This window comes from Psammomys obesus, unplaced genomic scaffold (genome assembly GCF_907164565.1).
Source record: "Psammomys obesus unplaced genomic scaffold, mPsaObe1.curated_primary_1811, whole genome shotgun sequence".
NCBI classification, from domain to species: Eukaryota; Metazoa; Chordata; class Mammalia; order Rodentia; family Muridae; genus Psammomys; species Psammomys obesus.
In genome coordinates this window covers 19,331,092-19,358,512 of record NW_026585644.1, presented here as the reverse complement: position 1 = coordinate 19,358,512, position 27,421 = coordinate 19,331,092, and the positions used below count along the sequence as shown (strand labels likewise).

Sequence of the window (27,421 nt, the reverse complement as noted above, 5' to 3'; positions counted from 1 at the left end):
CTGCCTGGTCTACAAAGTGAGCCCAGGATAGCCAAGGCCACACAGAGAAACCCTGTGTGTGTGTGTGTGGGAAACAAAAAAATTACAATACTCATTTTGCACATTATGTTGCCTTGAAAATCATCTCTCAAACTAACTCAGGTTAAAAAGTAATCGCTGATAATAGTATAATGCTCATGTAGTTGAAGCACATTTTCATACCAGCCAAGGCACTCATCACCACATAATTAGCTTTTCTAGTTTTCAAATGTCCACTTTATTCCACATGACACCTAATCAGATTATCATTTACATCTGAGGAAGAGATGACCCATGAGGCTATCTGGAGAAATATGGTCCAATTTTACACAGTGTCAGGCACCCCAGGCAAGTGTACCACAATGTAGAAATACGGTATCACCACTACATTTTACATAAAGAGAAACAGCAATAAACTTCAAAAAAGTAGTAAATTCATCTGTTCCTTAAAATATGTGTATGCAACTGTTACAAAGCCATAATAAATGGTTTTATAAAATGTAATTTTATTTTATGTTACTCTGCTGTTACATAGGGCATACATTTTTCTCACAAGGCTTTTTTGGGACTACAGTCAATGATTAGCAAACACACAATATAGTGGTCCAACTCTCTAAAGAACAATCACTGGACAAACTGGACACCCTCTCACATGTGCACAAATCTGCATGGAAAAGTACTAAAGTTTAGACTTGGACTTGTGTACTTATTCCCCCTTTCTAGTGTAGTAAGAAAGGACATGCATTTTAATTTGCCCAAAGCAATGCTTGTATTCTGGCAGCAACATGCTACTTCTATTACAAGGTAAAGTGAATACCAGAGCTACGAAGGCAGGAGGTGTAAGTGAATTTTTATTGGGAAGGAAGTTGTCAACTTAAACAGCAGCAAATGAAGAATGCATAAGGAAACTCCCTGTTGTCACAGACAGATGTAACCTCCAGAGTATGTGACACAGGAGACATTTCAATCTGTGACCCCAAGCCCGGATGCATTAAGCGCTTTCCCATTCAATCTAACACTTCTGGATTCCTACTAAAAAGGAATATGTATTAAGAGCATGGAAAAGTTGCTTTTGAAAGGAAAACCCCGAAGAAGGGTCAGAGAGGGAATGTAGAAATCAAGAAGTTATTATTACAATCACTTTAAATTGTAATGCACTACATTTCCATATCTTCACAGTAATACAAAACACAGTCACTTGCAGAACTGGTTCAGATTACTTAAATACCAACTGTGCTGTCAGTCCTCTACACAAGTGTCTGGAAGTTACTCGTGTTTATGTGAAATGAAGCTACTGATACTTTTCTACAGCAGTAACTGCACACCAGGAAGGCCGAGACAACACAAACCAAGGGATGGAGTTTTCCCAAAGCTGCAGTGTGAAAAGACTATAAACAGTTGATCCCATACACATGAGTGGGCTTCCTTGCTAGAGGAAATCCAAGTGGAATAAAGAATGGAGATGTAAAAAGGTTTTCTTGAGGGGAAGGAGGAAGGCGCCCTGGATGCCTTTAGTTTTCGGCCCCCTCTGCTGCATCACATTCTTCTCCCGCACTGTCTGATGTCCATAACTACAGAAAAAAGAGAGAATCATGGTCAGTTATTACTTCCATCCAGACATTAAGTCCCTTAAGAAGTCAATCCTTTAAACAAGAGGATGACCAAGACAGTCCTTTCTCAAAACTGAAAACTATCAGGCCTTTCAAAAGCAGCCAAACAGAGACTTACAAACCACACATGTGCTTCCACAAGATACAGATGTTTACCGTGGCAGTGCCACCAGTCTACAGCTTCCTCCTCCCTCAACGATGGACTACAACATGTAAGCCAAATACATCCTCTTCTCCCTAATTTTTGATCATGGACTTTATCACAGCAATGGAAAACAGGCTGAGACAGTTCCCAACACCACACATGCAGTTAAGTAATTTCATTTTTTCCATTCTTAATAGTGAAATGCTTTCCTTGAAAACAGTATTAAAATAGAACTATTTAAAAAGAAAATCATGTTCTTGGTAACTGTTTCCAAGTACATGAAAGGCTAACAGAAAAAGGAGCAGACTTACTTTGTACTGACAGAAATTTAAATGGGGGCGGGGATGAAACAGGGCATGTATACCTGTGTATTAACTGAATACTAACACTACAATATTCCAGGGTCGCTCACACCTAAAGGAATTTTCTCCAAGATCTATTTTGTCTTCTGCCTATGTATGTTCCAGTATCCTGCCAGACCCATGTGTTTCCTACATCCACGACAGCAACAAAGCAGCTACCAAAGGTATTCCAGTCTAACTTTGCAGACTTCCTCAAGCTGGACCTGCACTTTTCCCTCATAGCCACAGATGTTCTCACAGACCCTGAACTGCATTAAAACAGCCTGTTCTTGGACTTGGCCAGCATTTCAGCCTTTTGACCTCCCTACAGTGGCCCTAGTGTCAGGAGGAAGCAGCCAGAGAGAATCTTCTACTGTTACCCACTTATTATCAACAAAAGAGTGAGATGGTGTGCTTCAGCCCAGGACCAACAGCTCCAGGTTCTCCCAGCATTCCTCAGTCCCTATCTGCTGCTGGTGATGTCTGGCAAACCCTACCCCCTACCCTAAACTTCCCAGGGCAGGGCTTCCCTCTTCTTCACCATGTAATCTGGACATTTTGGAGCACACTCTCTCCCTCCCCCTCTCTTGCGAACCAAGAGCTGCTTCCACTGAACCTACATTTATATACTTTAACTTGCCTTATATGAGAAGCAGTCCAACGTCCTCATTTTTTAATTATAGAAAAACGGAGGAATGTCAGCATTTAGGCAGCCTGCTTCTCAGTTGCCTGGTAACCTATGATATCATGTGTCACCCGCCAGGTGTGGCAGATGCGCTTCAGCTATACCAGGGCCATAAATAGATCCCTGCCTCTTACCTCTTTCTCGGTCAGGGCATACCCGCCCCTCCTCCTGCCAGCTCTCTCTCTCTCTCCTTCCCCCTCTCTCCATGTCCATCCAATAAACCTCTTTCATATAGTATCTGTTGTGCGCATCATTTCTAAAATAATAACAACCAACGGCCAAGATGCTACTTGCAACTTTAGAAAAATTAGGCTCTGAGATTATCTTCAATTATTACTAAGATATTAAGATAAACAAAACAAAATCTCAAAAAATACGCCTCAAAGAGAGAACAGAATCAAACTAATTAAAAGACAGTTCTGAGTCCAATATAATCAACCCATGGAACCAGCTGTATATCACTGTTCTGTTCCTCATGGCTGCAGGCTCTGCTAACATCTAAGAATACACAGTGTTTTCCTAATTTCCTTCTTAGTGAACTTGTCACTGGTTCAGGAGCATTGGGCAGATATGGAGCTTTATAAAACACAACAACAACAACAACAATAATAATACCACCTAGTTAGAGAAAGTTGCAAGAGCATGGGAGCACCCATGAAGAGGACACTGCCGGGTCTCTTTCCTGTGGCTGCCAGGAGAGATGCAGGCCTTCACCTCACATGTTCCTGTTGAGTTGCTCAACACAACCCGGCCAAGCTCCTACTATGGACTGAACCTTCAAACACGTGAACCAAACTATGTTTCCTTGTTTTAAAGTTGGTTAATCTCAGGTGTTTTGTCACAAGAACAGAACACTAATGTGTCCTTAAGAATTAATGTGTGCTTAAGAATTAGGGAGAAAAGCCAAAGAAAAAGATAAAACAGGCTTTAGCTTACTAGCAGAGGTAAGCTTACATATAGGCTTAGTCTCTGTACGGGCTAGGTTTTTGTTGTTGTTATTGTTTTGTTTTTGTTAACTTAACACAAACCAAAATCATCTGGAAAGAGGGACCTTAACTGAGGCAATGCCTCCATCAGACTGGCCTGTAGGCATGTCTGTGGGGCATTTTCTTGATCAATGATTGGCATGAAAGAGCCTAGCCCCGCTCTTAGAAGGGCCACCCCTGAGCATGTGTTTCTACGTTATAAAAGAAAGCAGGCTGAGGGAGCCATGGAGAACAAGTCAGTAAGCAGTACTTCTCCATGGCCTCTGCTTCAGTTCCTGCCCTTACTTCCTTCTATAATGGACTACAAATTCTAAGCTGAAATAAAATCTTCCTTTCCCAAAGCTTTGGGTTATCATGTTTTCTTACTGCAATAGACTGCAAACTAAGAGACGCTTTATTCAAGCACAACAGAATTCACCAAGAAAACTTAAAAAACAAAACATTTATGAGCATGGGCATTTTACCTGTATGCCATGTGTATACAGTGCCCATGGAGGCCAGAAGAGGGCACTGGATCCCTTAGTGCTAGAATTAGTCCATTGTGAACCACTCTGTGGGTACTGACACTCAAACCCAGGTCCTCTAGGAGAGCAACCAATGTTCCCAATCACTGAATTATTTCTCTAGCCCTACCAAATAAACTTATTAAAATAAGCTGCTTTATGTGATTTTAGGAGACTGAGAGACCCATAAAAGCCCTAACTTGCTATACCTAATTTACCCAGAAAAAGAAAATACTAAAATTACACAAGCTCTTTACATTAACCGTTATCAACATGTTTGACCAAGTCAAATAGTAATGATAATATTGTATTCTTACAAACACAGTACCTTTCACAGGAAGATCTGATAAAATACCTTGTCACCATGAAGACCTTTCTCCAAACTTTTAAGAGACTATATAGTTCTAGTCAGGTGGTGGCACACACCTTTCATTCCAGAACTCAGGAGGCAGAAGCAGGAGGATCTCTGTGAGTTTAAAGCCAACCTGGTCTACAGAGTTCCAGGCCAAGGCTACATAGAGAAATCTTGTCTCAAAAAACAAAAACAAAATCAAAAGACTATAGCTCTTCTCTAACTGTCCCCCAAAAGACAGGAAGAGGTTACTATTATTTCTGAAAACAAAGCCACATAACAGTGGACAACTTACTGTTAAGTTGTCTCTAAGCAACTGCATGATGAGGGTGCTGTCTTTGTAGGAGTCTTCGTTCAATGTATCAAGCTCTGCGATGGCCTCATCAAAAGCCTGGTGAAGTGAACATTCACAATGAGTAATACATTCAGTTACAGAAGCTGCAGTCTGCAAACACAATCATGTGTACGGCCACATTATTATATGGGGTAACACTATGGAAGTACTGCCTTGGTGACATAATTTAAGATTTTGTGAGGGCTCCTCACAAAGCCCCTTCCATTTGGGGGACTTCTGGCCTCACTTTTCCTTACTAAATCTATACTGCTCCGGTCAAAAAAAAAAAAAAAAAAAGTATAACCTGAAACTCACTGTAAGTACTTATGCCAAAAGGACACCAGATTTCATTACAGATGGTTGTAAGCCACCATGTGGTTACTGGAAATTGAACTCATGACCTCTGGAAGAGCAGATAGTGCTCTTAACCACTGAGCCATCTCTCTAGCCCACAATACAATTCTTATAAAAGCTAGCAGGTAGTTACGCTGCCCTTCTGAGACATTTGAGGGGAATACAGGCTTCTAGTGCTCAAACTTAGCAGGCACTCCTTTCTAATATTTGATGTTTCCTTCCTGAAGTTACTCTACTTCTTTAATCGCTTTGCCTTCTAGGCTTTTTAGTCAGACACTACTACTTAGAATCACAGTGAGAGAACCATATTTGGGAGGCTGACAGGAGCAAATGCGAAAGACGGTAATAAAAAGAAAACATCTAACGCAAAAGAAACAGCCTCCTTGAGCATTCAAATACCTCAAATTAAATATGCTTAGCATCTCAAAACCCTCAGCCAAAAAGGGATATTCCCAACATAGATCTTACCGTTTTAGCCAGTGTGCAGGCAAGCTCTGGATTATTAAGGATCTCATAGTAAAATACAGAAAAGTTAAGAGCCAGCCCCAGGCGGATTGGATGTGTAGGCTGCATCTCTTTCTTGCTTATATCAAATGCTTCTTGGTAGGCTCCTTGGGAATTATCTATCGTTTCTGTGAGTTGGAGAAAAAAAATTGTAAACACAACAGTAAAAGTATCTATCCAATATACAACATGCTAACAGCTTTACACAACAGCTACCAGCTCTGAGTCATTCTGAGTCACCGTAGCTCCAGCGTACTTAAATAAAACTTAGGAGGACTAGCAAGACAGTCAGTGGATAAATGTGCTTGCCACCAAGCTTGACAACATGAGTTTGACTGATCCTTAGAACACACAGGAAAAGGTGTCCTCTGATCTCCCCATGATCCTTAGAACCACATAGGAGGTGTCCTCTGACCTCCCCATGAGTAATGTGGCATTTAGTTGTGTGCACGTGTACACGCACACACACAAACACACATAAAATTAAAAAGAAAAAAAAAGAGGCCAATCTATTCATATAGGTCATTTAAATTTACTGCGAAGTCTGGACAAACCATATATTCATCCTCCCTCTCCTCCCGTCTTCAAAAATTAGTTATAAGCACCAATGTTTATATGGCGCTCTAAAAGTACAATGTGTCAAACTGAGCCTGATGGAAAAAGCCTGTATTCCTAGCTACTTGGCAGGAGACTGAAGTTTCACAGCCTTCTTGAACTACAAAGTGAATTCAAGTACAGCCTGGGTAATTTAATGATACTCTGTTTCAAAACTTAAGTAAGGCTAGGAACATAGCTTAGTGGTGGGGCACTCTGCCTAGCATGTATAAAACCCTAAGTTAAATCTCCAGCAAAATAATAATTATTATAAATATTTTAAAAAGAACCAGAAGTATAGTTTCAGTGGTAATCCGCACCTATCATATACAGAGCCCTGGGTTCAAGCCCAGCCCCCCCCCCCAACCTATCACACTCCACTTCTATGTTCTATATATGTTATATATAAAACAGGTCAAAGGAGTGTTTTCTGGACAGATATACATTGTCTCTAGCTATCCCTAACCCTCTTCTTGTCTGCAATGAGGTGAGCAGCTCTGCCCCACCATATGCTACCGAGATCTGCCTACTTCTGGGTCCACACTGATGTTATTGAATAAGTGAGTCATCAGCTGAAACCTCTGAAACCAAGGTAATTCCTTTAAAAAAAAAAAATGATTAGTTATTTCCATGTACATGTGTGTATGTCTGTATATGTGCAAATGCCTGAGATTAGGAGCATCCCTTGGAGCTATAGTTACAAGCAATTGTAAGCTGCCTGACATGTGGTGCTCGAAGTTGAACTCTGGTCTTCTGCAAGAACAATACATGTTCTTAACTACTGAACAATCTATCTCGCCAAGCCATAACTCTCTCCTTTAAGCTTTTTCTCAGGTATTTTGCCACTGTGACAAGTGTACCCATCCCCCTTTCTTTTTATATATTCTGACTTTACCCACAGGTCAAATATACTTACGTTTTCGATCATCTCCACAAGCTACTTCAGCAAGATACCGGAAATAATCTCCCTTCATTTTCAGATAGAAGACCTTACTCTCTGGATTAGTTGCATTGGCTATTAAATACTTATCCAACAATTCCTACAAGAAATAAAACAAACACTAGTAAAAAGCCATATCATCACAGACAAGAACTTGTAATGGTATACTTCTGCCTATCATTCCAACCTGGACCCAAAACATGTTCCTCACAACAGGATCAGGTTGTTGTACTCTAGCTTCCCCGGCAGGTCTTAAACAATTCAGCCCACGGTTTACAGCAAAATGCTTAGATAACACCAAACATTGTCATTAGAATTACCCAATATTAACTGATGCCTGCTTAGGTGCCATGTACCCAACTAGAGTAAATACATTAAAAAGCCTGAAATAGCCAGGCAGGGTGGTGCACACCTGTAATCCCAGCATTCAGGATGGCAGAGGCAGGTGGATGTGTGAGTTCAAGACCAGCCTGGTCTATAAAGCAAGTCAAGGACAGCCAAGGCTACAAAGAAACCCTGTCTTGAAAAACCAAAAGAAAGGGAAAGAAAAAAAAAATCTGAAATTAGGTTCATGCTGCCCTCAATAAGTGTTCAGTCAGTTAAGCACACTATGAACAATTAACACCCAAGTTCTGGAAGATGAATGAATGAGATGCTATAAAAGCACAGGAAACTGACATGAGGACAGGCAGGGAAACGGAGGAGAAAAGCAGGTAGGAGAGGGTCAACCAAACCTTAAAAATGTATGAAAATCACATTAAAACAAACAAACAAAAAAACCTGTCATAGATAGGGAAGGGACTCATGAGGCCTCATCCTTTTCTGAGGATTTATAAGCAACTAACAATAATTGGGAGATAGGCTTATAAGGTGCGAATTCCTCTCTAAGTATCTCCAGGTAATTAGTAGCTAGTAGGGGAGAGCTCTTCAGCAGTACAGCCTACTGGTAAGGCCCTCAAGCTCCTGTAAGCAACCCAAGTAACTCACTATGGTTTAAAATGATGCATTCAGTGTCCTCTGCAGACAAAGTCTGTCCAAAAAAAGAGAAGTACAGGATCCACAGACTAGATTTAGAAATGTGTATAGCAATTTGAAAACAACTTTTATGTCAACTGGATCTAAATTGATTAGCTTTATTAGAGTGGTGCTGGGGACCACACGGTGCAAGATGAGCATGTGCTGTCTGGCACGAGCTCATCTACCGGTTCATACAACCTTTCATTGCTGAGTCTAATAAACATGGTTATAGTATTTATTTAGAGACAGGGTTTCCTTATGCAGCCCAGCCTTTCTTGGAACTTGTGATCGTCCTGCTCTAGTCCCCAAGGGAGTATAGGTGTATGTCACCACACCTGGCTTGGCTGTCTTTTATCTCTGATTTCATACAATGGCATTCTGCACTTAAACCAGCCACCTAAACTGAAATGTTTGTGCTGACTGAAAAGATAAACATACAATTTCTTTAGACTACCTATTTTACTTAGTATTAAGTGATTTAAAATTTAACTCTTATAAACCAATCAAAAGAAGTCAAAGCTTAGAAGTGTCACATGCTCAGAGCTCAGAAAACAAAACAGTAACTGACCAGCTCCTCTGCCTCAATTCAGTTTCAGAAGCTGAACAAAGAACAGAAGTTCATGTTTGCATTTTTTAAAAAATACCAGATACTATCTATTAACAAGCTTTAAAGTGCCAACTATGATATAAATTGGAAAGTCAAGAAAATAACCCAGAATAAGACTTTTAAATTCAAATAAATCAAAAGTCTAATAAAAAATGCCCCCAACAAAGTGCAACCACTGTATCTTATATAAGTTTGATAGAAACAGGAAAAAACAACATTTAAAATCTTTAAAAAATACATTTGATGAGTGTTCTATCTGCACGTACACCTACATGCCAAAAGGGGGCATCAGATCACATTACAGATGGTTATGAGCCATTATGTGCTTCCTGGGAATTGAACTCAGGATCTCTGGAAGAGCTACCATGCTCTCAACTGCTCAGTCATCTCTCCAGCACCCTTAAAATCTTTTTAAATTAAAAAAAAAAAAAGCCTTTAACATGGGGCTGAAGAGATGGCTCAGTGGTCTTATTGCCTGCCAGAGAACCTGGGTTCAATTCCTAGCACCCACATGGTGGTTCACAACCACCCAATCCAAACCTGATGCCTTCTTCTGAACTGTGGTACCAGCCACACAAATGGTACACATACATACATGCCGGCAAAACACTCATGTACATAAAGTAAATATTAAACTTTAACTCCAAAATTTTATTTTATAAAAGCATCAAAACTATGTATGTTTAGCCGGGCACAGTGGCGCACACCTGTAATCCCAGCATTCAGGGAGGCAGAGGCCAGCCTGATCTACAAAGTAAGTCCAGGACAGCCAAGGCCACACAGAGAAACCCTGTCTCAAAAAACAAACAAAAACAACTATGTTCAAGTTGGCAAGATGCTGAGCTAGAAATATAACATAAGAGGTCACTAAGGGCCACCCCCAAATTCTAAAGACTGGACTAAAAACCAGTGTTCCTCCTGCAGCACCATCATGAAACGGAAAAATAGTGTCCAAAGACCAGAATTTTAAGAAATTCAGCTTCACAGGCACAGAAATGCATGCTTTTAATCCCAGCAGAGTTAGAGGCAGTTGGATCTCCGTAAGTTTGAGGCTAGCCTGGCCTACAAAAAAAGTCCAGCCAAGGTTATACAGAGAAACCCTGTCTCAAAAACAAACAAACAAACAAACAACAAAAACAAAAAACATTTAAGAACTTCAACTCATCTTCACCAATATTATGTTTTAATGATGTATTTTATCTACATCAGCACTTTGCCTGCATTCATGTCTATGTGAGTGTGTCAGATACCCAGAAACTGGAGTTACCGTCATGAGCTGCCATGTGGGTGCTAGGAATTGAACAGAGGTCCTCTGGAGATAGACAGCGCTCTTAACTGCTGAGCCATCTCTCCAGGCCCCACCAACACAGTATTAGTAGCTACTTACAGTGAAAAAAAGAACTCCCTATAGCATTTGAATATCATACTATTTTTAAAAAAATTAAGCAATTTTCTGAGAGAAATAAATACCTGCCAAGTTACCAAGGGACTCTCATGCAAAGCTCCCTCTTTTCTCTGGTTTCCCAAGTGAGACAGTTAGTAAGTTACAGCAACTAACAGGATTTCTAAAAAGGTACCAGTTCTGGTGAACAGATTCCTTGCAGACACACACACACACACACACACTAAATTAATCTAAACTGTGCCTGGTGAAGCATGCCTTTAATCCCAGCACTCAGGAGGCAGAAGCAAGTGGATTACTGTAGCTTCACGGCCAGCCTGAGTTCTAGGCCAGAGAGGGCTACATAAAGAGACCCTGTCTTAAGAAAGAAAGAGTGGAGCCAGGCAGTAGTGGCACATTCCCTTAAACCCAGCACTAGAGAGGCAGAGACAGTCGGATCCCTGAGTCTGAGGCCAGCCTAGTCTACAGAGTTCCAGGACAGACAAGGCCACACAGAGAAATCCTGTCTTGAAAACAAAAAAGAAAAGGAAAGAAGTAAGAAGGGAAGAAACAAGTCATTTAGTATTTACAGTTAAAAGCTTTCCTATTGCTTATAATAATTATTTTTAAGAGTCCCTCTCTACTGTAGCTAATATTGGTATTAAGCTCTGAATCTTCCTGCCTAAGCCTCCAGAATTAAGGATTACAGGCATGAGCCACCATAGCTACTTCTAAGCATTATTTTTATTTAACTCATATTGTAAAGTCTTCAACCAGGAACTACGGGATCCTGGAAGGTGTGAAGGATCCCTGCGAGGGCTTCCCTGCCACTGGCAGTGTTATCTGGCTGAAGGGTACAGAAAGCAAATAATGTGAGGAAGCTGTAAGATGCCAGTAACGCTATTCACAACTCTAAGATGACCTGGTAAGGAGAACACTCTAGAGCAGTTAGTTCTCAACCTTCCTAATACTGCCACCCTTTAATACACTTCCTCATGTGGTAGTGAGGAAACTAGGAAAGGGTTTCATTGCTACTTCATAACTCTAATTTTGCTACTGTTATGAATCTGATATGCAGGATATCTGAAAGGGGTCAAAAACCACAGGTTGAGAACTGCTACTCCAGATCAAAGAAACAAGAACAAGGATGTAAGAAATTTACTCTCAGAAAAACAAGATGGGAGTTAACAGAAACATAATACCACAAGAGCTATAAACTACGAAATGAGTCTGTCAAGAAATAGCACTGAACTATCTCTGACATGAACTCAGCGGCTGGCTCTTTGACCTCCCCCCACCCCGGGAGGGAGGAGAAGCTTTGCTAGGCCAGAGGAGGACATTGCAGCCAGTCCTGAAGAGACCTGATAAGCTAGGATCAGACTGAAGGGGAAAAGGACCTCCCCCATCAGGGGCAGGAGGAGATGAGGGAGGGAGAGTGGGGTTGGGAGGGAATGAGGGAGCGGGATACAGCTGGGATACAAAGTAAATAAACTGTTAACTAATATAAAATATAAAAATTTAATTAAAAAAAAGAAAGAAATAGCACTGACAGCAAATGTAGATTAGTAGTATTTCCTTTTACTCCTTGCTCCCATGTCTTAGAAAAAAAAAAAAAAGAGAGAATAACAAACCCTATTACTAATTCTTAAAGGTAACCCACTTAGCATTTCACAATTCTACACAATTCTATCTTCACATAAAGAACCATTTTTAAAAGTACGTTTATTTGTGATGGATGTGTATGTGGCGTACTGTCACCTTCAGAGGCCAGAAAAGGATGCCAGAACCCCTGAAGTCGGAATTATAGTTGGTTGTGAACCTCCTGGCTGGAAAGCCACCTCAACATCCCAAGAAGAATAACTATTCTTAATGCAGTCACCTAGCCAGCCCCTAAGAACAGTTAATGTTTTTCAACTAAAAGTCTCCTGTTCAGCGAACAAACTGCAACAACCGACTGTATATATTAATGTCATCCATGTCCGAAATAATGGACACAACTGTTAGATACTTTAGAGCTTTCATTTTAAAATGTCTTTGTTGTCATCTTCTTTTTCCTATTTAGTTCTTCTTTCAGATAGCCCCTTTTAGCTAATAGCAACGCTTTCTTAACTATCTTAAAATGAAATTGGTAGATAGCATATACTTATATACACAGACAAAACTATAAATTTCATCACCTGAACACACACATACACCAAAACCACTGTGTAATCTGATGCGTAGCTTTGAGAATTTTTAACTACCAACTTATTCAAGTAACATGAATGACCACTCCAGTCAAGTTACAATCAAAGCAAAGTACAAGTTTCTCTTCATTTTTAAGTAATTGTAGTATTCCTACATTATTTCTTGATCATTAAAACATTATGAATTATATCTAAATATTTCAGTACAATGAATCCTGAGCCAGTATCTGATCCAAGAGCCAAGCAGGATCAACCTCCAAGTTTTCTGTTTCCTCAGGAAATAAATAAATAAAAAGAAAAAAAATGGCAGGTCCAATTCAAATCTAACACAAGTTTTCCCCCTTACTCTGACTGTGTCTTCTCTGCATACAAGCACTGACTCTTGCTGAATAACGAATACATGCACTTCATATAAAATATGGAAGTGAAAAACAGAAGTTTCCCCCTGCAATTCCTTAGACATCTAGATCTTCAATTTCTGCAAGGCAGCAACTACTACTTGCTTCTTTTATATTTTTTCAGAGATTCAAAGCACTAAGAATCCACTTTTTTCTCTTCCATGCTTTAGCACCTTTCATATATTATCCCACACTGGAGTCCCTCCATATTATAATCCCTCTGAGGTATCTCACCTGGAAGACAGAGCCAGGAGGATTTCTCTGAGTTCAAGGCTAGCCATAGCAAGATCCAGGATAGCCGGGAGCCTGTTTCAAAAACAACCAACAAACCCAGAATTCTTTTTTTTTTTTTAAAGGATGTATTTATTTATTATGTATATAGTATTCTGCCTGCATGTGAGGCTGCACACCAAAAGAGGGCACCAGATCTCATTATAGATGGTTGTGAGCCACCATGTGGTTGCTGGGAGTTGAACTCAGGACCTCTGGAAGAGCAGCCAGTGCTCTTAAACTCTGAGCCATCTCTCCAGCCCAAACCCAGAATTCTTAAAACTATTGAAGTTGGCCAATGAGTGCATATTATTCTATTTATTTTTGCATAAGATTTTATTATTTTCATGATATAAGTTTTTTAAAATTGAAAATAAATGAAGTCAGGAGGAAGGAACAAAATAAATTAAGAAATAGCTTAGTTACTTTTCTTTCTTTTGAAGGTTTCGACTGGTGTTTATTATGCAGAAGAGAAGAAAGGAGGGGATCCCCTAGTTATAGTTTCCCTTAATGCAGAAATCCCTAAGCCTTGTGTCTTGGGTGGCGTGAGGTGGTGAGCACAAGGACCAATTCCAGCAGCAGGAAAGGTACAAAATGCCCCAGAGGCAGTCCACTTCTCCAGCCAGCATCTGTACAGCTTAGATATAACAGGCTCCTAACCTTGGTTTTGCCTATTTACCACAAACACCCTCTGTCCTCACAGTCACCAGTGGCAGGTGATCACCAAAGACCACAGATAGGTACTTGAAAAGGACATTCATGCCACAGTGCAGCAGGAAGTCACAGGCTGTGCTGACCAGTTCTGCGATGGAGCTAATTGCGTGCTCAGAGTTCTTAAGGTCTCCAGATATGCCACACTGAACCTCTGCTCAGTACCTAGTAGCCAAGCCGATCTGGAATTCTCTCCAGTCCAAGTCAGTGCAGAATCCACTCCAACCTTAGTTACTTTTCCATTGCTGTGATGAGACAACATAACCAAGCCAACTTATCCACAATGCATGGCACACATGTACACATATAACTGGTAATGGCATAGGCTTTGAGTCCAACAGTGACACACACATCTTCCAACAAGGAATACCTAATCCTAACCCTTCCCAGGTACAGCAACTAGAGATCAAGCATTCATATATATGAACCTGCAGGAGCCATGCCCACTCAAACCACCACGGGGCACTTGCTATTAATCCCAGCACTCTGGGAGGCAGAGGCAGGCAGGTCTTCAAGTGGGTTCAAGGGTAGCCTGGTCTACAAAGCAAGCCCAGGACTGACAAGGCTACTTACTAAATTAGTGCCATGAATTAATGAGGGCTGTCATCACAATGTCAGAGACTTAATATATTACTCAGGCTCTACAGAGTATACACCACTCTAGCTACAGTGAAAACAATAAGCCAAAGTAGTTCAGGCAGTCAACTGGTTATTTTTGTGGTCAAAACAGCTAAAATCCAAAAGATGAACAGACAAAGCGGGCAGGGCGGGGGGGGGGGGGAAGCACTCAGAATGTTAAGTTCTCCATAAAAACAGAAAAATGTCCCTTCCTCAAAGATCTCTCAATTTCCAGTCTCTAAATCCTTTCTCCTGATCCATAAAATCTCCAGCCACCACTAATACAGGCAAAGTTAGTGTTAGTATCAATTTCTGCTTTGAAGCACAGTAGTGCCTCACAGAGACTAGAACAGTTTTCATGAACAGGATGTACTTCCTACACACACACACACACACACACACACACACACACACACACACACATCAATCAGAAGGAAGGGAGGAGCAGACAGAAACAAACACACACATACACCAAAAGATACTCTGGCATGTAAAATGTTCATCCAGTCTCTGCTTCAATTACCAAGATGCTATGATTATAGTAATACTGAAGATGCATAACAAAGCTCGATCTCTGATAATTAGGCAATAAAGATGTGTAAACTGCAATGTGTTCAATAAAGAAATCATTCTTGTCCCTTCAAAGCAGCTGCACCAATGTTTAATATTACCAGAAATGTCCTGTCTGACTTCTGCAGAATTCCCATGTTGGGAGCTAAGTACTAAGCAGTTGTAGCTACCATATAAAATGTTAACACTGTCTCTCAGAGTTCAAAGATGTAGATAGAGGAAAAAAATATCCCCTGTATTTTGTCAACTAAAAACTATTGTACTTCGGGGCTGGAGAGATGGCTCAATGGTTAAGAGCACTGTGTCCTCTTCTAAAGGACCCAGATTCAATTCCTAGGACCCACATGGCAGCTCCTAACTGTCTGTAACCTCTGTAAAGGGATCTGATAACTTCACACTGATGCACATAAAATATAATTAAATAAATTATAAAAAATGTTAAAAAACTATTGTACTAGGCTGGAGAGATGGCTCAGTGGTTAGGAGCACTGGCTATTCTTTCAAAGGTTCTGAGTTCAATTCCCAGCAGCCACATGGTGGTTCATAGCTATCTGTAATAAGATCTGGTAACCTTTTCTGGCATGCAGGCACACATACAGACAAATACTATGTAAATAATAAATGAATCTTAAAAAAAAAAAAAACACTATTGTACACAGCCAACATTTCTTTTTTGTGATAAAAACAAAAACAAACAAAACAAACACCAGTGCCCATACTTTCCCCTTCAACCACAGAATTTCAAGGGAAAGGATGCAATAAAAGAAGGGAAAGATCTTGGTTTAGACCTAAGTAATAAAACTGAAAAGATATTCTGACACCCAAAACAAAGCTCCATTAACAAAGAGGTCAAAACTGCTTGGTTAGCTCACTAAATATAGGCCATCTAAGATCACAGAAGATAGGAATGATTGGTATTAGCAAGGACACCAATGTAACTTTAGTTTGTGTCTTGTTATGTCCAAATTGTATTAAAGCAGTATGGGATAGAATTTGCACTAGATTATATATGAAATCTACAGCTATCTATTATCTATGTAGCTGTATTACATGTACCCCTTAGAGCCACCTCTATCAGCTCAGTCTCAGGGCTCTCAATGAAGAAGTACGTTTGCTTAGGTGTGTAAATGCTGAGCACTGGAAAACTATAACCTGCAACACCCACATGGAACACTGTAATCACCATACAAAGCTCCTTCCTGCCCCCTCATCTATCCCAGTCTGTTCCCAGATCACTATGCTCATCTCCCATCAGTTTTGCTTGTTTTAGGACTAAGAAGAGTATCTGAAGTTTTTCACTTAGCAATTTTTCAAAGAGTCTACTCCTTTTTATTGCTGAGAACTATTCCATGACTAATATACTACTGTTTTTTTTAATCTGTTTTCTCTAATGGATTAGTTATAGTTTTCTACTCTTAGAATAAATTTTCTACAGATATATTTTTCAAAATATTTTTATAAATTTGCACCTCTAACTATGGACACCACGAAGGTGGTACAGAAACATCATTTACAAGAGATGTAAAGAGAAGAAAACTTATAGTTTATCCATTGCCACCTTAATACTAGTCTGTTGGTTTAATTGCCTTTTTCTTTTTTTGGTTTTTTGAGACAAGGCTCTGTGTAGCTTCGGCTGTCCTAGACCAAGCTGGCCTCCAACTCAGAGATCTCCTTGCTTCTGCCTCCCTGAGTGCTGGGATTACAGGTGTGCACCACCACACCCAGTTTAAATCCTTTCTTGAAAGTGTTGTTTACATTATTTCATAAATGGGTTAAAAAGGCTTCTTAATGCCATGTAGCTCTCATGCCACACTATTCAGATTCAATAAAGAATAAAACGGCAAGTTAATGAGCTCTCTTAAGCCATCATATCAATTAAAGGACTAAAAATATAGGAAGAGGTTAGATATGGTAGGCCTGTTAGTCGTCCCATATTGTAAAGGGTTAACCTATGGAAGCTTTATTTAAAACAAACAAAACACACACACACAAAAAAAAAAACTTGTCCTGGCCAGGCTGTGGTAGCACAGACCTTTAATCCCAGCACCCAAGAAGCAGAGATGTCTAGAGTTCAAGGCCAACCTGGTCTACATAGTAGGTTCCAGAAGAGCCAGAGCTACATAGAGAAATCCGTCTCAAAATAATCTCCCACCTAAAAGAAAACTTGCCCCCAAACACACTTCAACTTGAAAAAGTAGTTATCACCATTAACCCAAAAGCAGCACAAAATGTAATAACGCAGGCTCACCACCAGACCACTGTGGGCGGCTTGTTGATGGGTCAGCCATGGATTTCTTAATTATGTTTTTTGTTTTTTTTTAAATCAGAATGCACTGATTTTACTTTGCCACTCTCTACTGGTATCGCTTCACCTTAGTCTGTAGCACCCTTACTCTCTACCAAGATAAAGCTCCATTGATTCAGAGTGTCCATTCTAACTGTATGAACTTTACTGAACTGTATAGTTTGGGACTCTGCAGGCATTTGAGTGGCTTCATTAGTAAAAGTATGGAACATCTTAGAAAGACACCACAGGGTTCAAAAATCCATGGCCACAGACTCCAACTATCAATAGCAATTTTCATTAAGGGGGAGGAGGAGAATTATGCATATCTTTCATTGTCTTCCTAAAAAGACAGAAACTAACAGTTTTTTCCTCTGTGACAAGTTTGTCCAGATGTCCACATAGCATAGAGAGGACAAAATACCCTGGTTGAGAAATACTAATCTAATTTAGATTAATAACATTCCATTCCATTCTAGTTTTTTTCCCCTTTTCCCATTGCTATGATAGATGGAGAGATGTCTCAGTGGTTAAGGGCCCTGACTGTGCTTCCAGAGGACCTGGGTTCCATTCCCAGCACCCACATGGCAGCTCACAATCGTCTGTAACTCTAAGATCTGATACCCTCACACAGACATACATACAAACAAAACATCAGTGTACATAAAAATGAAAACAATTAAAAATAAACCACAGGGCCGTGTACATGCTAAGCAAGCACACACAGTGACTTCTATTCACTCTTTAGGAAAAACAAAAACCTACAAAACTCTTGGCATCAAGTAACTTACGTAATCCAAGGGCAAAATACCCAAAGTCAAGACTAAAATTTTGTTATATCCCATATATAATAAGAAGCCTTTGGTGATATGAAGTCCTACTCATTTTGTCCAAAGGCCTGTCTTCTCTCTCCAAAGTTCTAAGTATTAACTATTTTTAGTAAAGTGTCCACAATTCCCCAACACAGGAAGTTATACTGTGGTCTACAGTCAGCTACCATATATTTAGGAACTACTATTTCATTTCATGTGATGGCATACAACTTGGGTTCAAATCTTTGTTCTACCCTTTACTCACTTTGTGATCTTGACCAAGTTACTAACTTCCTTATGCTTCAGTTTTTTTTTCAACTTTAAACTTAACAACTTATGGCAATAGAGTAAATGTACAAAATGCTGGGAGTACAGAGTGCTCGCCTAGCATTCAAAAGACCCTAGGTCCAATCCTCAGTATCTAGAATACACACAACTTAAATTGGACCTTATTAGGAAAAAAAAAATTGCTAACAAGTATAGAATACATTTAAGAAGTAGTGGCAGACCAGAGATAAAGGCCAATTACAGGTACATTTATCTCCCCCATTCCACCCCCTAACCCAAAAGCCCACCAATGTAGTTATTTCACCTACAAACCCCTAACAGTGGGCACCATACTCAACTTATAGATGAAGAAACAGTGATCTGTTAGTGCTCAAGGCAATGAAGGAGCTGCCCATTTCAGAGCCCATACTTTTCCTATTACACATAGAAAATTGCATTAAGATCTATGATTACTAATCATCAGGAATAATGTATCTGTCTTAGGCCAAAATAAACCAGCATGAGCTACATTTTCATTAGAAGAGGTTAATTTAGAACCTAAGTAAATTTATGATTATCACTGAAATAAGGTTATACAGTTGTTACAGAATCAGAGCTTTCTAAACTGTCTACATTTTTTATTTTATGTGATTCTCTTTTTGGCCCCTCCCCCTTGAAACAGGAGAGGTTTAGCTATACAGAGCAGATTAACAGGGTAGCTTTTGATAAATAACCTCTGCCTCCTGAATACTAGGATTAATGGTATGCACTTCCCTACTCTTTTGATATATATGATTTTTCCTTTCTTCTTCTTCTTTTTATTTATTTATTTATTTGGAGGCAAGGTTTCTCTGTATTGCCCTGGCTGTCCTGGAACTCACTTTGTAGACCAGGCTGACCTTGAACTCAGAGATCCATCTGCCTCTGCCTCCCAAGTACTGGGAATAAGGTATGCGACCATGCCTGGCACTTGATTCTTATTTTGACATTTTCTTTCTGTCTTTCTTTCCTTTTTTGTTTTCTAAAGCTAGCTCTTGCTGCTCCCCAAGGTACTACAAACCCTAAAACCTGCTTCAAACTCACAAATGTCTGGGATTATAGGCACATTATCACTGCAGTTGTCTCTGGCTCTTGCTTGTTTTGTGAGACAGGGTCCCACAGAATCCAAGCTGGGCTCAAACTCACACAATATAGCAGAGGCTGATCCTGATCTTTCTACCTCCACCTTTCAAGTGCTGGAATTCCAAGCGTGGATCACCAACCCAAGATGATTTTTACTTTAAAAAATATCATAGTACTGACATTTCTCAAATTTCAGTATTATACTGAAACTCATCTACTGAAAGTCAGAGTATTAGAGTGCTAGCTGTCCAGAATACAATTTAAGCACCTGGTTCTTCTTTAAAGATTTATTTATTTATTTTTATGTATAAGTGCTCTATCTACACTATCTGCACATATACCTACATGCCAGAAGAGGGCATCAGATCATATTATAGATAGTTGTGAGCCACCATATGATTGTCAGGAATTGAACTCAGGACCCCTAAAAGAGCAGACAGTGCTTTTAACAGCTGAGCCACCTCTCTAGCACAAGCATCTGGTTCTTAGTCCACAGTTTGTAAACGATAGATTTTTGTTCCTAAATCCCAGAGGGGACTTTATGAATCCATCTGATTTATTTGACTTGCTCTGACTTGGTCTTACTTCATTTCCAAGTTCTGAATTATTCCCAAACATTTCATACTTGCTATTTAACTACTGCTTGATTTTTCACTAAACTTTGCTCTTGTCAACATTCAGATCACGAGAGACTTCTTCACAAAGCCAGTACACTAGTCACTGATTTTCACCTTTCATTTATCTTTGATGGCATGTGCTTCAAACTGAATTTTAGAGGTTGTCTTAGTTACTTTCTTATTACTGTAATAAGACAACTTATAACGGAAAGTGTTTGAGCCTTACAGTCTCAGAGGGTTAAAGTACACAGTCATCTGAAAAGCAAACAGCATGCAGTCAGGCATGATTCTGAGTTTACATCTCAGTCCAAAAGAGGGAGACAGAAAGTTACTGAAAGTAACTCCTCCAGTGGCACACTTCCTCTTAACAAAGCCACACCTCCTAATCCTTCACAAATAGTTCCACCAACTAGAGATTCAAGCATTCAAATATATGAGCCTATAGGGGACGTTCTCATTCTAACTACCACAAAGGTGGGAGTTAAAGTAGAGGTGGAATGGCAAGTTCCCAATTGTTATAAATAATTTTAAAATTTTAGGCCAGGGCTGGAGAGATGGCTCATCTGGTAAGAGTACTGTCTGCTTTCCCAGAGGTTCTGAATTTGATTCCCAGCAACTACATGGTGGCTCACAACCATCTATACTGGAATCTGATGCCCTCTTCTGGCATGAAGGCATACACACAAAGCACTCATAAATAAAATATTTAAAAAAAAATTTTTTTAAACCAATCCTCTCTATCCACATAAATTATATTGACAGGTACAGCCCTCCCCTAGCATATTCAAGGCCCTGGGTTCTAGCTCCCAAAAATGAATTACTAATCTGTCAATAATCAGATTTTTATTGACTAATTTAACACTCCCCTTGTCTGTGTGTTCAAATTATAAACTGGTTAGCTCATACTCAAACCATGAATTCTAGATGCAGCTACACCATTCCAAACATCTATAGGTGCTGGAGATATAGCTCATGGTGGCAGAGCACTTGCCTAAAACTTGCAAGGCCCAGAGTTCAATCCCTAGTACTGTAGAAAGAAAAAACAAAATGCTGTATACAGTGCTGTAGACCTGTAATCAGCACTAGGGGAGGCAGAGGCGGGCGGATCTCTGTTGAGTTCGAGACCAGTCTGGTCTACAGAGCAAGTCCAAGACAGCCAAGGGCTACCGTATCTCAAAAAACAAAAAACAAAAAAAACCCCCCAAAACTTCTCCCTGTGACCTGTGCAAATTATGGTTCCTATCAACAGACCATTCACTAGGCACACCGAAAGCCTTCTTTAAGCCCTATCTAGAATTCTTCCCAATGGCCTAGAATAGTGACAACCACTTCTAATACTCACCCTCAAACCTACTCTCTGTGACGTCTTGAAATTTGTTTCCTTCTAACTACACTGCATCTTATTCCTAAATACCTTATAGAAATTACCTTATATATTGCCCTATATTATAAATTACTAGAGGACAAAAATCCGTGGTTTTCAGCTTGTTCTTCCCTGCATTGTTTAACCTTTCACTATACAGCAAGCTCTCCAGTTCATTTGCCAACCTGAAGACCTGCTTTCTCAGGACACTTTTCCCGTTGGTCATCAAGGCAAAATTCAGCTGAAGACACTATTTTAATTTGTGCATTGGTGTCTCAGATTAATTAAACCTACCTCTTCTATTTCTGTCTCAGGCAAGAAAATGAACTGTCCTAATTTCAAGAGCTCTCTCTTTATTAAAAGGATATCCATAAGAGGTCTCTAGTGTCTGGTCACTCTCTCAAACCACATCATCAAAAAAGGGAAAACCACATTTATATTACCATAAAACCCAAAATTTCTGAGACTGGAGAAATGATTTGATATTTAACAGCACTTGCTCTTGCAGAGAATCCCAGGCCTTAGTTGAGTTTCTAGCACCAATATGGTGGCTAACAACTAACTCCAGTTCCAGGAAAATGACCCCTGACCCCTTCTTCTGGCTTCTTTGGACAATTCATCTCCATAGGTGGGACACAAACACAAAGTATCTTAACATAAGAATTTTTAAGAGCTGAAAGATGGAATATATATTTATTTGGTTCAGAATTAAATAGCTTAGTTTACCTTAAAAATGTGATTTTTAACTGAATGAGTAAATAAATCACAAAGTCGTAACAATAGCCATCAATATATGCTATTAAAGCCTGCTATTATTATCAAAGTAGGCAGCTCCCCTGAACACAAAAGACTCAGACCAGAGTTGCCTCCCACATGCTGAGCAGGGACTGGAACTTAAGAGCACATATGCTACTACAACAAAATCTCATCTTTATAAAGCCAACAGTCTTGTTTTTTATTTTTAAGAGACAGAGTTTGTCTGTACAGCCCTGGCTGTCCTGGACTCCCTTAGACCAGGTTAACCTTGAATCCGCCAGCCCCTGCTTCCCTGAGTAATAAAACAGCAGTTTTTAGACGTTACTATGTATAAACTCTGATTGCTTCTTCTGGCCCCTAACATCTGTATCTATCAATCATGATTTTGTTCAGATATTCTCTTTTGTTTTAGAAAAGTGGGTAGGATTTTTTTCCTGTCTTTCTTTTTTGTAGGTTAAGTTCTACACAACAGGGAACAAAAGTTTTAGGTTCCATTGGTTTGCTGTAATGAAGGAAAGAAGGCTAGAAAAGTAATTTTCCTTCTCTTATGAAACGTTGCATGCTTGCCTTTCAAAAGGCACCTAAACAATATATGGAATAACCCAAGAAGCTACCAGTCTCTTAGAAAAACGACCCGTAAAGAACAAACCCTTTACAGCTCCTTTACAGTGGTCTATGACTACCTATGAATGTGCACACGATTCATAGAAATAACTGCAGCATTAAAATATCTGACACTCCATGATATGCTATTAAAATCTTAGAAACATGCTTTATTGATTAAGAGATCTGTACAATGACAGTTTTAAAAAGGCTCCCTCTAATGAGGGTGAATCATAGCAGTTACCACCCCTGCTAGGGCTGGATAGTTCAAAACGTGGAAGGCTACCCTTGCCCATTCACACCAGAAATGCTTTCAACACACCAAACTTACCTGAGGTAACAAAGAGAAAAGAAACGCTATTAAATAATGAAATTAACCAGGACATTCTATTCTTTAGATTGTATCCTTTTCATTCAGTGAACTCCCCTTACACACGGACACACACACACAACCTTTAGCAAGGAAAGGCTCAATATTCTTACCTGAAATTTCTAAATCTTGGGGGGTTAATGCTAGCATCTCTACGTTAAAAGGCGCCATGAAGCCCCCAAAGCGACCGATACAGCTCTCACGACCAAGTCTCCCAAGGTTAAATAGATCTTTTCCAGCCTTGTGTAAGCCTACGCGGCTGTTCCCAAGTTTCTGTAACCCAGAGCCCGAGGAAAGACTTACAAACCCTTGAGAAAGCTCTGCAACAATGTGTGAAGGAAGCCAGCGGTTCATCTCACGAACTCTCCACCCCAAAAGGTTCCTCGCCGTCGAGAGCATCACACAAAAGGGTCTCGGCTCCCGCCGCCCTGCTCCCCCACGGCGGCCAGCGCCGACTCACGACTCACCAGGACCGTGGTGCAGATGGACCTCAGCTCCGACTCCACTTTCTCCCGATAGTCCTTGATCAGCTGCAACTTCTTGTCGGAGGTGTCGGTCTTCTGCTCGATGCTCGAGATGACCCTCCAGGCGGACCTGCGGCCCCCAACCACGTTCTTGTAGGCCACCGACAGCAGGTTGCGCTCCTCGTTGGACAGCTCGGCGCCCTGCTCCGTCACGGCTTTCATGCAAGTGGCCATGTCGTCGTAGCGCTCGGCCTGTTCGGCCAGCTTGGCCTTCTGGATCAGCTCGGTCTTCTCCATGGCGAGCAACGGGGCGAGCGCCGAGCCGGATCCGGAGTCCTCCTGAGAGCCGCGAGGGGCGGGGCGGGGCGGCGCCGGGGAGGACAGAAGAAAAAAAAGAGAGAGAGAGAAGAAGCGAGGGGAGCGCGTCAGACAATGCGGCCGGACGCCCGCTTTGTCTCGGCGCACGAGGCTGGGTCCGCGGGCCTCGCGCGGGGCCACCGCCTTCCGCGCGCGCGCCCTCCCGCCCGCCCTGCTTCCCCGAGGCCGAGGCGCGGGCCCCGCCCGGCCCAAGATGGAAGCGGCCGTTGGCGCCGCACCTTCCCGTCCCAGCCCATCCCTCGGGCGCGCGGAGGCCCAGCAGTCACGAGGACCGCGCCCCGCCAACCTCAGCTCCGGCTCGGGCCTCGGCCCCTCGCGGCAGCGGCCGCTCCTCAGCTGCACCCGCACTCACCTTCTAGTCTCCGCGGCCACGACGCGAGTCCCACCACTTTGATCTGCTTGGGGCTTTAGCCGAGGACCCTCCCGTCTCAGCCTAGCGCGGAGTCGACGAGCTCTCCGCCGACCAATAGCGCGCTGCACCTCCCCGGGGAGTCCCGCCTCCGGATTCTCCCCTGGCCAATGAGGAGCGAGCGCGCGGAAGGGGGCGCAGTGGGGCGGGGCGGGAAGCGAAGCGGAGGCTCGGAGGGTGGGTCGGCTCGGGTAGGTTCGGTTGGCCCGCAGGCTGCGGCTTCGGCCACGGGGTTTCCTCCAATTAGATCCAGGGTGAATGGACGTCACTGTTGCCATGGCGATGCTTTTACCACCTCCCCTCATCCTCCCAGCCAGCCCCGGCACTCCTGGGTGCGGCATGGGACCCGGAGGTGCGCTCGACCTCAGCGGCTGCGGCCGCGTGTCCTGCAGCACCGGCCGCTGCAGATGGGGCGTTGCAGTTTGCTGGCTGCTGCGGCTGCAGTGGACTTCTCAGGGGTGACATAATTGGCCGTTTTGTTGCACAAGCGCCTTTCTTCCACCTTCTTATTCTTGACAAAGGTTTGGAACCCCCCCCCCAAGACTTTAAAATGCAACCTTTATGACTTTCCTGTTCCGGCTGCAAATTAGAAGTAACCCTATCCCCATTTAAAAAAGAATTCGTCCCCAGAGAAAGTGGCTTAATTCAAGTTTTCACACAGGTACCCTTGAAAGCCAGGAATTCCCCTGTGGAAAGGTAAATCTAGGAGATCTGGGCAGGTCCGCGTGGCAGCGTCAGGTACGCTTTTCTTTACAATGGGAAATGACATTAAGCACGATGTGGAGAAACGCAGCTGTGACTTAACCGCAACCCAAAGCATTTTTACAAAATTTTTCCACATTACTGTCTAAATGCAGCCCCCCGCCCCAACACACACATAAACGTACTCTGTAAAGCATGTGTACACGCTTCTTGTGTGTGTGTGGTGTTTTTTCTTTTTTTCTGATATTTTTTCGCAAAACCAAATTTTTTTCTTCCTGACTTCCGATTTTTCTCCCTGCGATAACACCCTTCTGAAATGAGAACACTTGCCCTCAGACGCTACGCATTCAGGGTCATCGCTAACATTTTCTTTTCCTTTTAAATCAGCAACCTTCTCTCCCGGTCCTTCAGCCGGACTTAAAGAATGAAATTGCCACCTGGGTTCATGGCGCTGACGTTGCAATTCCAGTAGTTTCTCAAGGGTTCAAGGATCTTCAGTGACTGCCACAGGCAAAGTGGATTCAAATGCTAAGTGAAGCCTAGCGGATCTGGAGACTCCAAAATGGAAGGTCTGACAGAGCCTGCAGATGGGAGGGGAAAGGACAACCCTCCCAGAATTTCAGATTCTCTCCCAGGTGCCCCTCCCTAGCCAGCTTGTAAAGGTTGCTTTGTGCTTTGACCAGGAGAGGCCTGTTTGGAAAGTGACTGCCTCAGTGTGCTCCAGTTCGGTAGCAGAGGGCCCGGTGTTATTTCTGGAATCCCTGAGGCCGTGCTGTAGACACACAAGCGTTTATGGTCCTGTGGGTTGGGGTGGAGCTGGACACATAGAAATCCCAACGGAAAGAATTTCCATGTGGAAGGTCAGATAAAATGTCTACTGTGTACCCAGTGAATTCCCTAAATTAGAGCAGCAAGTCCAGGGCATAGACAGGAGACAGCCATGGAGGCAGATGGAGAGAAGGAGGCATTTGAAGGGAAATTATCAAAAGGGTTGCTTCAGAGAGGCACCAGCATGGGGACTAAATTCTTTATCAGTAAGTCAAGATGCTCTGGCCTCTCTCCAGGTGGCATTGAGCAAGTTTTTGCTTTTCTCTGTACTCTACCCCCTAAAATCTCTAATTTTATCCAAATATTTTCTGCACACCAGCTCATATAGTTGTGATCCTGTGAAATGAGAAACATCGACACAGTATGAAACTGTAATATCTGAGGGTCTCTAGAGAATCTGCCTCTGTCCGAAAGAAAGATCTGGAAAGAAAGATCAGTGCCAGGAAACAGAAAAGCTGACGATTACTGACATTTATTGAGCATCACATGATTTAAGTCCTGCAAGGATTAACTCTTTCAATATACTTAATGCCACCTGAAGGCAAACACTGTAGTTAGTAATCGTCATCTCCAATTCAAAGAGAAAGAAAATGAGGCACAGCCTGATCGAGTTTTAGGGACAGGTCACCCCGCTTCTCAGCAGCAAAGCCTACATACACAGACCTAGCAATGTCAAAACGAACTTTGGTGTCAAAGTTCACCCTTGAATCCTCACTGTGGCTGTTTTCCTTAGGCTCTGATATCGGCTGTAAAGATTCCAAGGCTCCTACTAGTCACTCTGTCCTCTTGGAGTTGCATCCTAGTGAGTGTGAAATGTATCCGCACACACATCACATCAGTGGGCTGGAAAGAATTCTTAGGGAATGGACAGCAAAGAAAGTACTAAGCAGTTACCTTCTTTTTCCCTGAATTGCCTGCTAAGAAGTTGTTGAACATAACAAGACACATTCATCTTGCAGCCAGATGATCCTAAATCTCAGTCCTGATAGTTACGATTTGACCTTGGGCATCTCGATCCTCTTTGGACCTCAGTTCCTGTACCTATAACCTGCAAAAACAGTTCCTCACTCAGTTAAGTCAGCTATCACATTAGAAAATATGAGAAGTCTCACAAGTACCCAGCAAGTAATTTTAATTTTGTTCTGTTTCCTCCTTCCCTGTGCTTGGGGCTAGGGAAGGTGCCCTCCTGCCTCAGGGAGCTTGTGAAATGTTAATGAAAACCTAGCTCTTTTTGTGTGTGTGTTTGTTTGTTTTGTTTTTCCAGACAGGCTTTATCTGTGTCACCTTGGCTGTGCTGAGCTCGCTTTGTAGAACAGGCTGGT

At 41.7% G+C, this 27,421-nt stretch overlaps 1 protein-coding gene across 1 annotated transcript; it reads right to left on the bottom strand.

Annotated features, from left to right (window-relative positions):
* Positions 1 to 504: 504 nt before the first annotated feature.
* Positions 505 to 24,578, bottom strand: Ywhaq (tyrosine 3-monooxygenase/tryptophan 5-monooxygenase activation protein theta). Its single transcript, XM_055625219.1, has 6 exons — positions 24,513 to 24,578; positions 23,786 to 24,121; positions 7,343 to 7,466; positions 5,797 to 5,960; positions 4,936 to 5,031; positions 505 to 1,589 (listed from the first exon to the last, which is right to left on the bottom strand). The coding sequence occupies exons 2-6, from the start codon at positions 24,077 to 24,079 to the stop codon at positions 1,530 to 1,532; spliced, it is 738 nt and encodes a 245-aa protein (XP_055481194.1). The 5' UTR covers positions 24,080 to 24,121; positions 24,513 to 24,578; the 3' UTR covers positions 505 to 1,529.
* Positions 24,579 to 27,421: the final 2,843 nt, after the last annotated feature.

What these genes read in the sequence shown, in the direction of transcription:
- Ywhaq (XM_055625219.1), bottom strand. Translation starts at nt 24,079, where the DNA reads ATGGAGAAGACCGAGCTGATCCAGAAGGCCAAGCTGGCCGAACAGGCC. An exon ending in CCATCTGCACCACGGTCCTG is followed by an intron (nt 7,467 to 23,785) that starts GTGAGTCGTGAG and finishes TATTTCTTGTAG; the next exon opens with GAATTGTTGGATAAGTATTT. An exon ending in TGCTTAGAGACAACTTAACA is followed by an intron (nt 1,590 to 4,935) that starts GTAAGTTGTCCA and finishes TTTTTTCTGTAG; the next exon opens with TTATGGACATCAGACAGTGC.